The following is a 15,319-nucleotide window of genomic DNA, read 5'->3' as shown; positions in this document are numbered from 1 at the left end:
AAAAAATAAAGCAAATGCTGAAAATTCTTCAATATTGGGAGCAGTAAGTGAGCTGGGGGAGAACAGATCTTCAACAAACTTGATTTCAGGACAAAAAAAGACCTTGACTTGATTAAAAGCCCTCTGGGCTCTTCAACTCTCCAAAAACAGGACAAAACGTGAACAAAGCAGAATGAACCACAAACAGAAATACTTTGAAGAAGACTCTGGAGGAGTAAAATCTCTTTTCACAAAGGTAATGAATAATTTAATCTTACGGCATTATGGTTTAAGAAATAATTGTTAATAAATTCAGGAGACAGTAATGTTTACATCAGCAGGTTGTTTTTGATATGCCACAAACGAATACCATAATCACACATATGTGTTGAAAAGATAACCACCAGGTCATTTTGCTATAATTTTTAAATTTAGAATTATAGAAAATGTTAGATTTTCTCCATCCCATTTGCTTTGAAAGTTTAAAATACAAGGACTTAATAATCTCTAAAAATACATTTTTAAATGACCCAAACATTATAGAAATTGATAATTCTGACTATTCCATAATGATGATTTCCTTCATAAGAATTACTAAATCAGGCTAAAATGATAATTAATATGAATTATTGCTTTTGTGTTTTGGTATATAATATGGAGAAAATATTACCAAGTTTATATGGTCATAAAAAGTAACTGAATAGTCTCTTTTAATTAATTTTTAACTACTTTGTATATTTTGTATAGGATTGTTCTTATCTCACAGAAAGCATGTGATATCTGTTAAAATAATTATTATTACAGTTATCACTATTTGATGATAAGACCAATCTTTTTATGTCTCCACATATACTCCTCTGGGTTCATCTTCTATAAATTTGGTCAGGTTATTTACTGTTTCTGAACTTCTAGCTCCTTCCCTCTTCATTAAGCTAAATCCTAAACATTTCCAACAGACCTGATATTTATTATAACTTCCCTCACTAGCCATACCCCATAATGTTTCTATTATATTGAATTCAGTGAATAATTATAATCATCTGTATTTTACTATGTTACTATTGCCTTAAATTTGTTTTCTAGTTTTATTATAGATTTAATAACCCTATATAGCTTCTTCACATTATGTATATGTATATTTTCTTCTGCTGAAAAAAAATTATTTTTTAAAGACAAAGAATTACTGCTTACTTTCCTTAAAACATACATACACACAAACACACATACCAAAAAAAGCTGGTATAGTGGTGGGCATACGGCAGGTGTTTTCTGCATGCTTGTTAAGTTGAATTGTATGACAACATCATTAACAAGATCATGTGGGCTGTTTATCTTTCCCATCTTAACTTCATCATTCAAACAGTAACAGAGTTGAACACAATCTCCATGGACGTTGGAAGCTCTCAAACTGTGTTATTTCAATGCACTGAACTAAAAATCCCAGTCCCCTCCTAATACACTTTCATAATTTTATCTTATTTATACAATAATAACCAAATTCTGGTTCTACAGGATCCACACACTAATTATTTGAGAATAGTTGGGAAGCTGGTATGCTCTAGAGCAGAGTTGCCCTTCTACCAGGAAAAATGATCTCTATGAATCACACCTTCAAATATTTTCCTTCTCATATTAAAATAAATGCCAGTCTCCAGAGCACAAGGGGTTTTTTAAGTGTTTTCATTTGAATATAGTTGACACACAATGTTACATTAGTTTCAGGTATACAACATGGTCTTAAACATCTGTCACGCTGTGCCTACCACAAGTGTAGCTACCATCTGTCACCAAAAAACATTATTACAATACCATTGACTATATTTCCTATGTGGTACCTTTTATTCTCATGATTTAATCATTCTATAACTGGAATCCTGTATCTCCCACACCTCTTCACCCATTTTGCCCATCCTCCTCTCCCCTTCCATCTGGCAACCATCAGTTTGTTCTCTGTTCACAGGTTTGATTCTTTTTGTTTGTTTCTCTCTTCATTTCTTTTGCTTTTTAGATTCTACATATGAATGAAGCCATATGATATCTCTCTTTCTCAGTCTGACTTATTTCACTTAGCATAATACCCTATAGGTCCATCCATGTTGCAAATGGCAAGATCTCATGCTTTTTTATGGCTACATAATATTCTTCTCTCTGTGTGTGTGTGTGTGTGTGTGTGTGTGTGTGTGTGTGTGTGTGTTACACCTTCTTCACACATTCATCTGTCGATGGACACTTAGGTTGCTTCCATATTTTGGCTACTATAAATAATGCTGCAGTAAATATAGGGGTGCCGCTATCTTTCTGAATTAGCATTTTTGTTTTCATTGGGTAAATATCCAGTAGTGGAATTATTGGATTATATGGTATTTCTATTTTTAACTTTTTGAGGAACCTCCATACTATTTTCCACAGTGGCTGTATCAATTTATATTCCCACCAACAGTGCATGGTACCATATTGTTTCCCTTATATGTGGAATCTGAAAACAAAGCAAAAGAAAAGACAAACAAAAAACCAGATTCTTAAATACAGAGAAGAAACTGGTGGTTGTCAGAGGAAGGTGAAGTATAAACTTCCAGTTATAAAATATGTAAGCCACAGAGATGAAAGTACAGCATAGAAAATAACATTTTAATAGTATTACATAGTAACTACACTTATTACGGTGAGCACTGAGCAAAGCATAAAATTGTTGAATCAATTTGTTGCACAGCTGAAGCTAATATAACATTGTACATTGATTATACTCCAATAATAAAAGAATAAAATAAAATAAAATAAAAATAATAAGTAAATAAATAAATGCCAATGTCACATTCCTGCTCACTGGGTTGCTTCAGAGCATTTAGAAGTCAGTATTTCTCCTCTCTCAATTCTATTTCCTCATACCCAGCCTATTCACCCTTTCTGTTTTTCATAATTCCTAAGTATTTAGTGTTCAAAATAATATATATATAATATTCACATATAAAAGAAACTTCTATTCCTTTTTGCCCTATATGTATATAGCTAAATCCATATTCATACGGATTTGAGGAGGTATGAGGAACAGTAATCAACTTGGTAAAAAGGGAAAAATTGATAATGATAAATGAATGCTAACAAAGGAAATAGAAAGTTTTCAACTTGCCTTGGCAATAATATCAACTTAGATCTAGATAATATTCCATTTTACACTGCTCCCAACTACTATTCTATCAGTATAGAATATTTTGTTGGACAATAGGGTCCATGTAATTAAATAATCAGAAAGGTATGATATTCTCAAATCTAAACTCTCTGCTTTAAATCCCATCTTTGTGATCAATGATATAATTCATATTATGCCTGAAAAAAAAATGCCCTTGGACTCACAGATATAAGAAGTTGCCATAACAGGAGGATTTGCAAAATCAAAGCTTTTTACCAAAACATGCACATTTTTAGATAGATTATAATTCACTTCCACATTCAAATATACCAAATCCTAGCCCCACTTACACTTTCTATAACTCCGTGTAGGAGCAAAATTAATATCATAGTTATTTTTCCCCTGGAAAAAAAGATTCTCCCGTATCTCAAAATAAACATGCACCATGCAACGTGCCAAAAAAATACCTTGGGTTTCTTATTTTCAGGGTCTGTTGACATGGACAATGCACAGGGTGAAATCAGCTCCTTGGTTCTTGTTAGAGAGATGGGAGGTGATGGGGTTGAAACAGATGACCTGTAGTTGGATATTGAGCTTTCAGATTTTCCAAGTCTTGAAGGCAAGGTGCCACTGCCAGAATTTGGGTACAGTGTTGAGGGATGGAGCTGGAGTGCCTGGGTGGGCATATTAGCATGAGGGAGAGCAGAGGACCCCAATTTGGAAAGAGAGGTAGAGCTAGCACTGAAGACAGGGGGTGAAGGAAGAGTTGAAGGATTCTGCCCCTGGTCAGCTAGCTGTGGGGTTGTTCTCTTGGATCGGTTTATCAGGTTTGAAAGAGCTGGGGAAGGATGGAAACATTTCTCTGGAGAGGGGAACATGGCCCTTTGATTAGTGGGAGGAGATAGAGAAGATAATGCAGAGGAGGCTGATGTAGGATGTATGTGAATATTCCTGGGCTTTTCTGGACCTCTGAGGTCAACATCCTGTTTGCCCTTCAAAGAAAGAGAAGGAACACTTGGTGGAACAGGAGGAAGACCTGCAGAACTCAATGTATCAGTCTGTAGCAGGGACAGCGTTGGGTTACTCTTCAAAGAAGTGGGTGATGTTTTCTCTACATTCAAAGAAACAAGGCTACTATCAACATGTTTTGTGGGAGAGAGGGAGCATGCCTGAGAAAGGGGAGCAGATTTGGCAAAAAAAGGTAAGTGAAAGGATTGCTGGCTAAGTTCAGAAACCTGATGTTCCCTTTGCTCTGGAGACCCTGCCCTCAGGGAGCAACTAGAGAGAGATTTCTTAGGTGTGGGTGGGGTTTGTTTTGCTTTTTGATCGAGTGTGAGTGTGGAAGAAGCCAAGGAGTTGAGAGAGAAAGTGGGACAGGATGCAGGGGAAAAGGGTCTTTGGTGAGAAGGGTTTGACTTGAGCATGGCAGTGAGAAGCGAGAGCCGGGAAGGCACTGGGGATTTCACCCCTGACTTTGAGAGATTTCCAGTAGATGACACTTGGCTACAGATAGTGGAAGAAGAGCCATGGAAAGAGGAGGTAAACTGTTTGGGACTTGGAGAGAGCGAATGTGTGACAATACGGACTGGTATGTACGAGCCCGAATTCGACTTCACAGAAGCACTGGAGGATGGTAAAGGAGAAGTGGTTCTCGGGCTTTCTCTGGGGCTAAGGACATGCGAGGTGAAAGCTGTTGTCTTCTTCAGAACTTCAGATGCCAGTCCAGGTTTCTGATCTGCTGCTCTTGGACTGGATAAATTAGAAACTGATAACTGAGTGGAATGGGGAAACTGTGACGTCGAGGAGGTGCCCTTCGATGCAAAAAAGGGTGAAGAGTGAGCAGAAGTTTGAAAATACGTAGTTGTTTCTTCCACCAAGGCCCCACTGACATCCAGCCTCCTAGTGTGGAACTCCTCTAGCACAGAGGCTCCGTCGAGGTTAACTGGGTCAGGTGGCGTTTTCTGATTAGTTGGAGAAACAAAGGAGAAAACAGATGGTTTACAGGCAAGCTGCTCAGAGGTAGTGGGAGAAGAAGTTAACTAGAGGAAAGAGAAATAGACAGATTGTAATAGGACATTATTTGTGAAATGATCACAATAAATTATTGTTGTTTGTGTGATTCTGCAAACAGTCCTTCTATTAGTTCACACAAAACAGGCACCTTAAACCTCCATAAAAATGGAAGAAATTCTGTTGTGCTAATGAGACATTGCTTTAAATTTGAAATAAAATATAAACAAATTGTGAAGTATTATATATTATACCTCATTTATTCCCTGGAAGAACATCAATATAGAATTGTATATGCATGCTTCCATTTGGAAAATAATTCACTGACAAAATCTAAAATAGTTATCTTAATTTGGAATTGTGTCACTTGAAAAGATTTAAATCACCATCAATATAAGTTCAATTCACATTGGAAAATGAGATAGATTTTCTTCCATTGTAAAAATATAATAGTATAATAATATGACTACAATAATATAATGACTATAATCCTTAAAAAATCTAACACACTTCAAGTGTTTAAAATTTTAAAAACTTAAAGTACTCCTACTATTGCACAGCTGCAAAAAATGACCAGAATTCAAAAGATGCAGCACCCAACATCAACATAATTGACATCAACAATGATAAATTAAGAGATTGAAAGCAAAGTTTGAAATACAGAGCACGTTTTAATTTATGAAAAACATGTCACTAATTATTTGCCAGAATGAACATTTAATAAATGATTTGTATTATGCTGGGAAAGGTAGATATGCTTTCATATCAAAAGAAAAGAGTACTTTACAAATGTAATCTACCTGAAACAATGCAACCCACCAACCCCCCAACAAAGTAAAAAAAAGAAAGAAAGAAAGATGAAAGAAAGGAAGGAAGGAAGGAAGGAAGGAAGGAAGGAAGGAAGGGAAAGAAAGAAAAGAAAGAAAGAAAGAAAGAAAGAAAGAAAGAAAGAAAGAAAGAAAGAAAGAAAGAAAGAAAGAAAGAAAGAAAGAGAAAGAAAGAAAGAAAAAGAAAGAAGGAAGAAAGAAAGAAGAGAAAGAAAGAAAGAAAGAAAGAAAGAAAGAAAGAAAGAAAGAAAGAAAGAAAGAAAAAATATCTGGGTGTATGTATTCTTGTGCTATTTTAAAAATCATCCAGACTTTAAGACAAATACTAAAATTATAAATGATTCAAAAGCCAAATCTTTAAACAGAGGTCTCCCTAAAAAATTATTGATTTGATTCTATCAACTCATAAGAGATTTTAGGGAATATCAGTTAATCAAAATGTTAGTATTTATTATGTGATATTATATTATTATGTTACATATATATTTATTTACTTTTTTATTTATTTTTATATATATGGCCTTACATAGCAGGCAAATGTATGACCATAACAATTAAACTTAGCAAAAGCTTGGTTTACAAATTCAGTAAATGATATTTCTTGATTTTTGCTTTGTAACATGTTAACAAGGTGTCCATCAGATCTATTGCAAAGATTTTCATATCATCTAATCTTCAGTTCTGAAAACATTTAAAGCTGATAAATGCAAACAACTTATCCTAAACTTCTAAGTTTCAAGTAAACATATCCAAAATAGTCCTTTCTTTTTATGTGCAAATTCATATGTGTATTTGCAATACAGAATTCTTGCTACACAATTAATATTTGAATACACTGGCATTACCCAAAATATCTGAAAATCAGGGATAATTGAAAATCAAGCAGAATTCAATCAAATTGAGAAAGTTTAACAATTCCCTCACATAAGCTTTACTTAGAAACAATTCTGCTTAGCCAGTGTTCATATAACTGATTCATGTAATTAGACATAAATGAAAGGTCTTCTCTGATTGTTTCCACTGACTGGTCTCTTCTCACAAAAGGAATGAAGCAATTTCAAGGCTATGTAGGGTGTCTTTGCATATTATGTTATAGCTTTTGGTAAAGAATTTTGTAAATTAATGATAACGGCCACAGAAATCTCATTACCTTTTAAGTCATATTTCCAGATAACTTCAATATATATAGCAAATTTATTAATTCATCCAGATTATCCATGAAATTATCATGTTAAAATCATAGGGCTATAATTCTACTATGCTGAGTCATATTTTACCTAAATAATTCATTGTACTTTGGAATAGTTAATTATTGAAGAATTTCTAAGAGACTCTGAAAAGTCTAAAAATGTTTATTATGTTTGTATTAACCTACATATATTTTTATTATATTTTCCTATTCAGTATATTAACAAGTATTTGCAATATATTTGTTTCTAATTCGCAAATACATCTAGATGTTATCCTAATTTATACTAATAAAAAAATGTGGCACCATGCTTTTATAAAATTCCCAGGTGTGAAGAATGCTTTTCTTAATGAAAAAAGATTCATTTTCTTAAATTCCTCTCAATAGGTTTAAAAAAAAAGTGGAACGGATGTACAGACATGAATAACTTTGTGCAGAAAGAAAAAATGGGTATCTGTCAAATGCTCAGTCATCTCAGAATAGATTCTTCATTCACTTCTACACTATAAATCCCTTACCAGTGATAACAAACTTCTCTGTTGACATCTACACATTTCTACCCCTTCATCCTCTCCCATTAATAACCTCTTGTTCTGTTTCTAGGTTTGTCAGTGATGCTCTAATTCCTTCTCCTCAAGGTTCTCTATTTTCTCCATCATTTATTTCTAAATTGATCTTTGTTGATTCCTTTGCTTTAAATACCTCTCTAGAGCTACCCCGATCATGTTCTCCAATCATCAGCCTTCTTCTGATTCCTTGAGTCCCCCTTACCACACACATGCTCCAAAGTTATTTTCAAAACTCTCTTCTCCTAGGAAAACTATCCTGAATTCTGGAATACATTCATAATAATATCAGTAAGAGAGAATGCTTGCAGTGTTCTGCTGTCATCAAGTAGACAATCTTAATGCAAAATCCCCTCTTGGATACTATATAATAGAGGCCATCAATTATTCTAATAACCAATCTCTGTTGTGGAGCTGCCTTGTAATTTTAGTCAACCTAAAATTAACTATTCATATATATATTCAATTCTTCCTAATTAGTATTAGATTCCAAAGCACCTGAATAAAAGCCAAAGTGATTGATCTGCTATCTGAATAGTTCCCAAGATTTGGAAAACACAAGATATTGATCCATACAGTTGAGCTCCTCCTCCTGAATCTTCACAGTCATGCAAGGCAGAAACTCTAGATTCCTTTTTGTCCTCATATGCAATCATTACAACAGCTTTGCCTCCTAAACTTACCTATTTATGGGTTTTCTCACTGATGAACACTTGTAATGTCACAGGACAGATACATTCTCAGCCTTTCAAAGATGAACAATTTAAATAATATTTCTAGTATTCCTACATCTAGTTGCACCCCATTTAACCTATCATTGGAGTGACTTTTTAAAATCTAATCAAAGCACACCTATGCTTAAGATGTCATCAATATTTTGTCCATGTATAATGTGAACTAAATATCTTTCCTTCATGACAGAGTCCCTCTCTTGCTGTCCTGTCCCAACTCCCTCACCCCCTGCTATTTTGCATTTTAGGTTTTAGAAGTACTTTGTTCAATCTCAACTTTCTTGCCAGCATTGTCAACATTCTAGTTATTTTGTTCTTTTGTTCTATTTTGCCAAATCTTCATTCTTAAATCAATATCCCTAACTGCCATTATGCTCTGAGACCCTTAAAGTCTACTTAAAACTGCTATAAAAAATAATAATGATGACAGAGGACTTCCTGGGAAGATGGTGGAGTAAGAGGATCCTAGGCCCACCTCATCCCATGGATACATCTAGATAACACCCACGTCAGTGTCAACAACCCAGAAAAAGACCCAAAGACGATCAGAACAGACTCTTCACAGCTAAATGTAGAGAAGAGGCCACACCAAAGAGGGTAGGAAGGGTAGAGACACGGGAGCAAACTGACCCAGGGGGCTGTCCTTAGGAGGGAGGAACACCCCAGGTGCTAGGAAGGGGGGAGGAGCAGACCCCATACCAGGCACCCCAGGCATAGGGGACTTACACTGGAAAGACAAATCCCCATAACATCTGGCTTTGAAAACCAGAGGAACCTAACTTCAGGAGTTCTTACAATCAGTGGAGCTTAACACCTGGAACTTTAAAAATTAGTAGGCTCATCTCTGGGAGAGCTGGAGAGCAATAGGAAACTGAGTTCTCACCCTTAAAGAGACAGCACAACAAATAGCCCTGCTGAGATACAGCATAGACCAGCAGTTTGAAAAATGCCTGGGGAATACCGGAGAGAGATTTGTTTATTAATCTCAGAGGGTGTGCTGGAGGGGCAGGGATCTTTAAGTGATATCTCCAAGAACAAAAGAGCTAGTAGGTACCATCCCCCCCCAATCTACATACACCGACATCTGTGGGAACCAACATAGCACCAACACTACCCACCTAGCTCGGTAACAGCATGCCCCACCATCATGCTCTTCTGCAGACCCACCCCATCCAACATGCCCTTGACAGGAGTCCATCCAAAGCCATGCCATAAGTGTGGCAGTGTGCAAGCAGCCTTTTAAGGGGCCAGCACCACCTCAAAATGTCTCCTGCCCCAGTGAGAGGGGAAGGAAATCACACATACCAGTTCAACTATGGCTGCAGCAGTGGGCTTGGAGCAGATATCATCTCTGACTGCAAGCCCCACCCATCAACAAAAGCTTCACAGGGGACAACACAGGGATAACACACTGCAGTTCTGTGCCACCACAGCTCTCGAAAATGCCTGGTCTGACTCAACTCAAGCCCAAGGCAGCTCCAGACTGACCCACTAACAACACAGGGACCAAACCCTGTCCACAACAGGCAAAGAGAGACATTGCAGATGACTTGGCTGAAGACAAATGAAGCTCAGCCACAACAATAGAGTACATGCAACATATATAAGAGACACCCCCAAGAGCCAGTTTCTGGTGAACATGGGACATTGCACTGTAGGACACTACAGGACCTCCTTTTCTTAAGACCACTACTTTCAAGAGCAGGAGAAATAGCTGACTTCCCTAACACATACAAACAGACACAGAGTTAGATAAAATGAGGAGACAGAGGAATACGTCCCAAATGAAAGAACAGGACAAAATCACAGCAAGAGAGCTAAACAAAACAGGTAAGTAACATGCCTGATTGAGAATTTAAAATAATGGTCTTAAAAATATTCACTGGACTTGAGAAAAGAAGATCTCAGTGAGACTCTCAACAAAGAGACAGAAAACATTAACAATAACCAATCAGAGATAAATAACTCAATAACTGTAATTGAAAATACACTACAGGGAATAGGTAGTAGACAGGAAGAAGCAGAAAAACAGATCAGCAACCTGGAGGAGAGAGTAATGGAAATCAATCAAACTGACGAAGAGAGAGAAAAAATAATAATAAATGAAAGTAGATTAAGGGAACTCAGCAATACCATCAACCATAATGATATTCACATTATAGGGATCCCAGAAGAAGAAAGGGAAAAGGGGGAAGAAAATTATCTTGAAGAAATAATAGCTGAAAACTTCCTGAATCTGGGGAAGGAAACAAAATCCAGATCCAGGAGACACAGAGAGCCCCCCAAAAAAAATCAACCCAAGGAGATATATACCAAGACACATAGCAATTAAAATGGCAAAAAGTAGTGATAAAAAGAGAATTTAAAAAGGAGCAAGAGAAAAGAAAACAGTTACATACGAGGGAAACCTTATAAGGCTATCAGCTGATTTTTCAGCAGAAACTTTGCAGGCCAAAAGAGAGTGGCAGAAAGAAAAAGCCTACAACCAAGAATTCTCTATCCAGCTAGGCTATCATTCAGATTAGATAGGTAAAGAGTTTCCCAGATGAACCAAAGTTAAAAGGAATTCATCATGACTAAACCAGCCTTCAAAGAAATGACAAAGGGACTCTGAGTGGAAAGGAAAGACCATAAATAGGAGTAAGAAAACTTGGAAACACAAAAGTAGTAAAATGAAGTATATCTATAAAAATCAGACAAGGGATTCACAGAATAAAAGTATGTAAAGTATGATGCCATAAACCTAAAATTTGTGTGTTGGTGGGGGGAGAAGAGGAGTAATAATTTAGTGCTTTTAGAATGGGTGCAAACTTAAGCCTCTGTCAAATTAATATACACTGCTATATGTATAAGAATCCTAATGGATTCTATATAACCACAAATCAAAAACTGGTAATAGATATGAAAAATAAATAAAGAGAAGGGAATCCAAGTATATCACTAAAGAAAACTAGCAAACTATGAGAGAAGAGAACAAGGGAAGAAAGGAACAGATAAGAACTACAAAAACAATCATAAAACAAGTAACAAATGGCAATGAGTACATACCTATCAATAATTAGTTTGAATGTAAATAGACTAAACACTCCAATCAAAAGACATAGGATGATGGAATGGATAAAAAAGCAAGACTCATCAATATGCTTCCTACAAGAGACTCATTTTATACCTAAAGATACCTAGGGATTGAAAGTGAAGGGATGGAAAAGCATTTATCATGCAAACGGAAGTGAAGAAAGCTGGAGTAGCAATACTTACATCAGACAAAATAAACATTAAAACAAAGACTGTAACAAGAGACAAAGAGGGACATTATAGAGCCATAAAAGGAACAAACAAGATATATAACAATTGTAAATATTTATGCACCAAACATGGGAGCACCCAAGTACATAAAACAGCTAATAACAAACGTAAAGGAAGTAAACAGTAGTAATACAATAATAGTAGGGGACTTTAACATCCCACTTACATCAATGGAAAGATCATCCAAACAGAAAAACAACAAAGAAATAGTGGCTTCAAATGATACATTGGACCAAATGGATATAACAGATAAATTCAGAACACTCCATCTTAAAACAGCAGAATACATGTTCTTTTCAAGTGCACATGGAACATGCTCCAGAGTAGATCACTAATAGGCCACAAAACCAGTCCCCACAAATTCAAAAAGATCTAAGTCATACCATGCATCTTTTCTGACCACAACACTATGAAATGAGAAATCAACCACAAGAAAAAGTTTGTAAGACAACAAATACATGGAGGTTAAATAACATGTTACTAAACAATGAATGGGTCAACCAAGAAATCAAAGAGAAAATTAAAAAATACATGGAAACAAATGAAAATGAAAAAGCAATGGTTCAAAATCTGTGGGCTGTGGCAAAAGCTGTTCTAAGAGGGAACTTTGTAGCAATACAAGCCAACCTCAAGAAGCAAGAAAAATCTCAAATAAACAACCTAACCTTATACATAAAAGAGCTAGAAAAATAAGAGCAAACCCCAAAACAGAAGGAAGGAGATGTAATGTAATCCCTATGAAAATACCAAGAGCATTTTTCACAGAACTAGAGCAAAGAATCTTAAAATTTTGTGGAACCACAAAAGACACTGAATATCCAAAGCAATATTGAAAAAGAAAACAAAACTGGAAGTATCACAATCTCAGATGTCAAGATATACTACAAAGCTGTAGTAATCAAAAATAGTGTGGCACTGGCACAAAAATAGACACATAGATCAATAGAACAGGATAGAGAGCCTAGAAATAAACCCACAATTATATAATCAATTAATCTTCAACAAAGGAGGCAAGAACATGCAGTGGGAAAAAGACAGCCTTTTCAACAACTGGTGTTTGTTAAACAGGACAGCTATATGCAAAAGAATGAAACTGGACACTTTCTAATACCTACAAGAAAATAGCTCAAAGTGTATTAGTGATCTAAATATGAGACCTGAAGCCATAAAAATCCTAGGAGAGAGCAGAGGCAGTCATTTCTCTGACATCGGCCATAGCAACATTTTTCTAGAAATGTCTCCTGAGACAAGGGAAACAAAAGCAAAAATGAACTATTGGGACCACAACAAAATAAAAAGCTTCTGCACAACAAAAGAAAGAATCAACAAAACTGAAAGATAGCCTATGTAATAGGAGATCTTTGAAAATGACATATCTGATAGGGGATTAGGATCCAAAATATAAAAAGAACTTATACAACTCAACAACAACAACAAAAATCCAATTAAAAATGGGCAGAAGACATACACAGACATTTCTCTGAAGAAGACATCCAGTTGGCCAATAGCCACATGAAAAGATGCTCAACATCACTCATCACCAGGGAAATGCAAATCAGAACCATAATGAGATACTACCACACACCTGTCAGAATGGCTACAATCAAAACCACAAGAAACAAGCATTGGCCAGGATGTGGAGAAAAGGGAACCCTCATGCACTGCTGGTGGGAATGCAAAGTGGTACAGCCACTGTGGAAAATAGTATGGAGGTTCCTCAAAAAATTAAAAATAAAATTACTATATGATCCAGTAATTCTGCTACTGCATATTTACCCAGAGAAAATGAAAACACTAAATGGAAAAGATAAATGCACCCTTTTGTTTGCATTGCAGCATTATTTATAATAGCCAAAATATGGAAGCAACCCAAAAGTCCATTGATAGATGGATAAAGAGGTGATACACATACACACACACACACACACACACACACACACACATCAAAATAGTACTCAGCTATAAAAAAGAATGAAATATTGCCATTTGCAACAACATGGAAGGATCTAGAGGGTATAATGGTAAGTGAAATAAGTCAGTCAGGGAAAAACTAACACCATATGATTTCACTCATGTGGAATTTAAGAAACAAAACAAAGAAAAAAAAGAGACAAAAAAACAGACTCTTAAATATAGTGACCAAACTGATGGTTACCAGAGGGGAGGTGGGTGGAGGAATGGGTGAAATAGGTGATGGGGATTAAGAGTACACTTGTCATGTGAGCTCTGAGTAATGTATAGAATTGTAGAATCACTATATTTGCTCACCCAAAACTAATATAACACTGCACATTAATCATTCTGGAGTTTAAAAAAAAAATGGAGAGAAAAAGAAATACAAAATAATACAGCCCTTTGATTGGCAGGGCCACTGCACTTGACCCACGAACTTGTCCTGTATCCAGGCACCAGCTGAGAGTGGAGCTGAACTGCCTGCACCTGCGCAGAGGGGCCATCTTTCTCTCACATATGGGCTGCGAAGGCACTCTAGATTGATGTCATCATAAAGTTAATGTCTTATAGTCTCAGCTGGGTCCTGTACCTCCCATTTTTTTGTTGGTTGGTTGTTTTTTTTCTTTTGTTTTGACCTCAGCTTCCCATTCTGCTCTGAACAACAGCTCTTCCAAAAGTTAACACTCTCCACAAACCGTGCTCTCACTACTTCCTTCATTGTGCTCAATAGATGACCTAGTTTCACTTTCTCCAAGGAGAAATGGAGATTACCAGGAAAATCTATTATTTTCTAGATCTATTCTTATTCCTCTTCCTCCCTTCTAAGAAAAAATGATGACTTTTCATTTTTTAAAAGGTAAAATTTCCCTATATACTCTGAGTCACAACAGCTCTTGCCTTCTTAGAAATCTTATTTCATCAGTTATCCTCCATGTGCTATGTATCCATCCTTTTTCCTTTTTATTAGCTGTCTCATTTGTCTCATAAAAATAAAGCAAAATCATTTCAATCTTTAAAAACATAGCAATAAATGCCATGTAGTAGATTATAAAAATGACCCAAATTATCTTTTCATAAAAAAGGCAAAGTCCTTTTCCTCACCACTCCATCTCAGCTGGCCTTAAGACTCAGTTTGACCAGTGAGACATTAGCAAATATGAGCCAAGAAGCAGTGGCTTGAAAGCCACGAGTGCCTTAGAACTTACCAGTTCGCTGAGTGCAGAACAGCACCATGACGTGAACGCACCCAGGCTAGTCCACAAGACCACATCTCAATTAACAAGCTACCAGCTGACCCAGCAGCCAATTACAGACAAGTAAGTGAACCACAGCAAAGATTAGCTGACCTGCCCCAGATATGCAGAACCACCCACCTAAACACAGCCAAATTACTGACCTGCAGATACTTGAGCTAAATAAATACTCACTGTTTGAAAAAACTACATTTTAGCATGGTTTGTTATGCAGCAAAAGCTGACTGATAAAAATACACACACAGGGGCGGAGCAAGATGGCGGAGGAGTAGGAGACCTGGATTTCGTCTCCTCTCAGGAATTCAGCTGGATAGGGATCAAACCATTCTGAACACCTACAAACTCAACAGGAGATCGAAGAAAGGAATAGCAACAACT

General features: G+C 36.3%; 1 protein-coding gene across 14 annotated transcripts in view; it reads right to left on the bottom strand.

Annotated features, from left to right (window-relative positions):
- The window catches only part of MLIP (muscular LMNA interacting protein), a 245,731-nt gene that overhangs the window by 106,948 nt on the left and 123,464 nt on the right, over positions 1-15,319 (bottom strand). For 12 of the 14 annotated variants that reach the window (XM_081828434.1, XM_081828443.1, XM_081828437.1 and 9 more), the window contains exon 5: positions 3,574-5,145. The exons of 1 other annotated variant lie outside the window; for it this stretch is intronic. In XM_081828434.1, the coding sequence (XP_081684560.1) occupies positions 3,574-5,145 (1,572 nt within the window). The remainder of the gene's footprint in view (positions 1-3,573; positions 5,146-15,319) is intronic. One more of the 14 variants, XM_081828435.1, reaches the window with a different exon arrangement.

The sequence above is a fragment of the Leptonychotes weddellii genome, chromosome 8 (assembly GCF_054177405.1).
Source record: "Leptonychotes weddellii isolate Sample4059 chromosome 8, ASM5417740v2, whole genome shotgun sequence".
NCBI classification, from domain to species: Eukaryota; Metazoa; Chordata; class Mammalia; order Carnivora; family Phocidae; genus Leptonychotes; species Leptonychotes weddellii.
The sequence above is the reverse complement of the archived record's forward strand: the minus strand, read 5'-3'. Positions and strand labels throughout refer to the sequence as shown.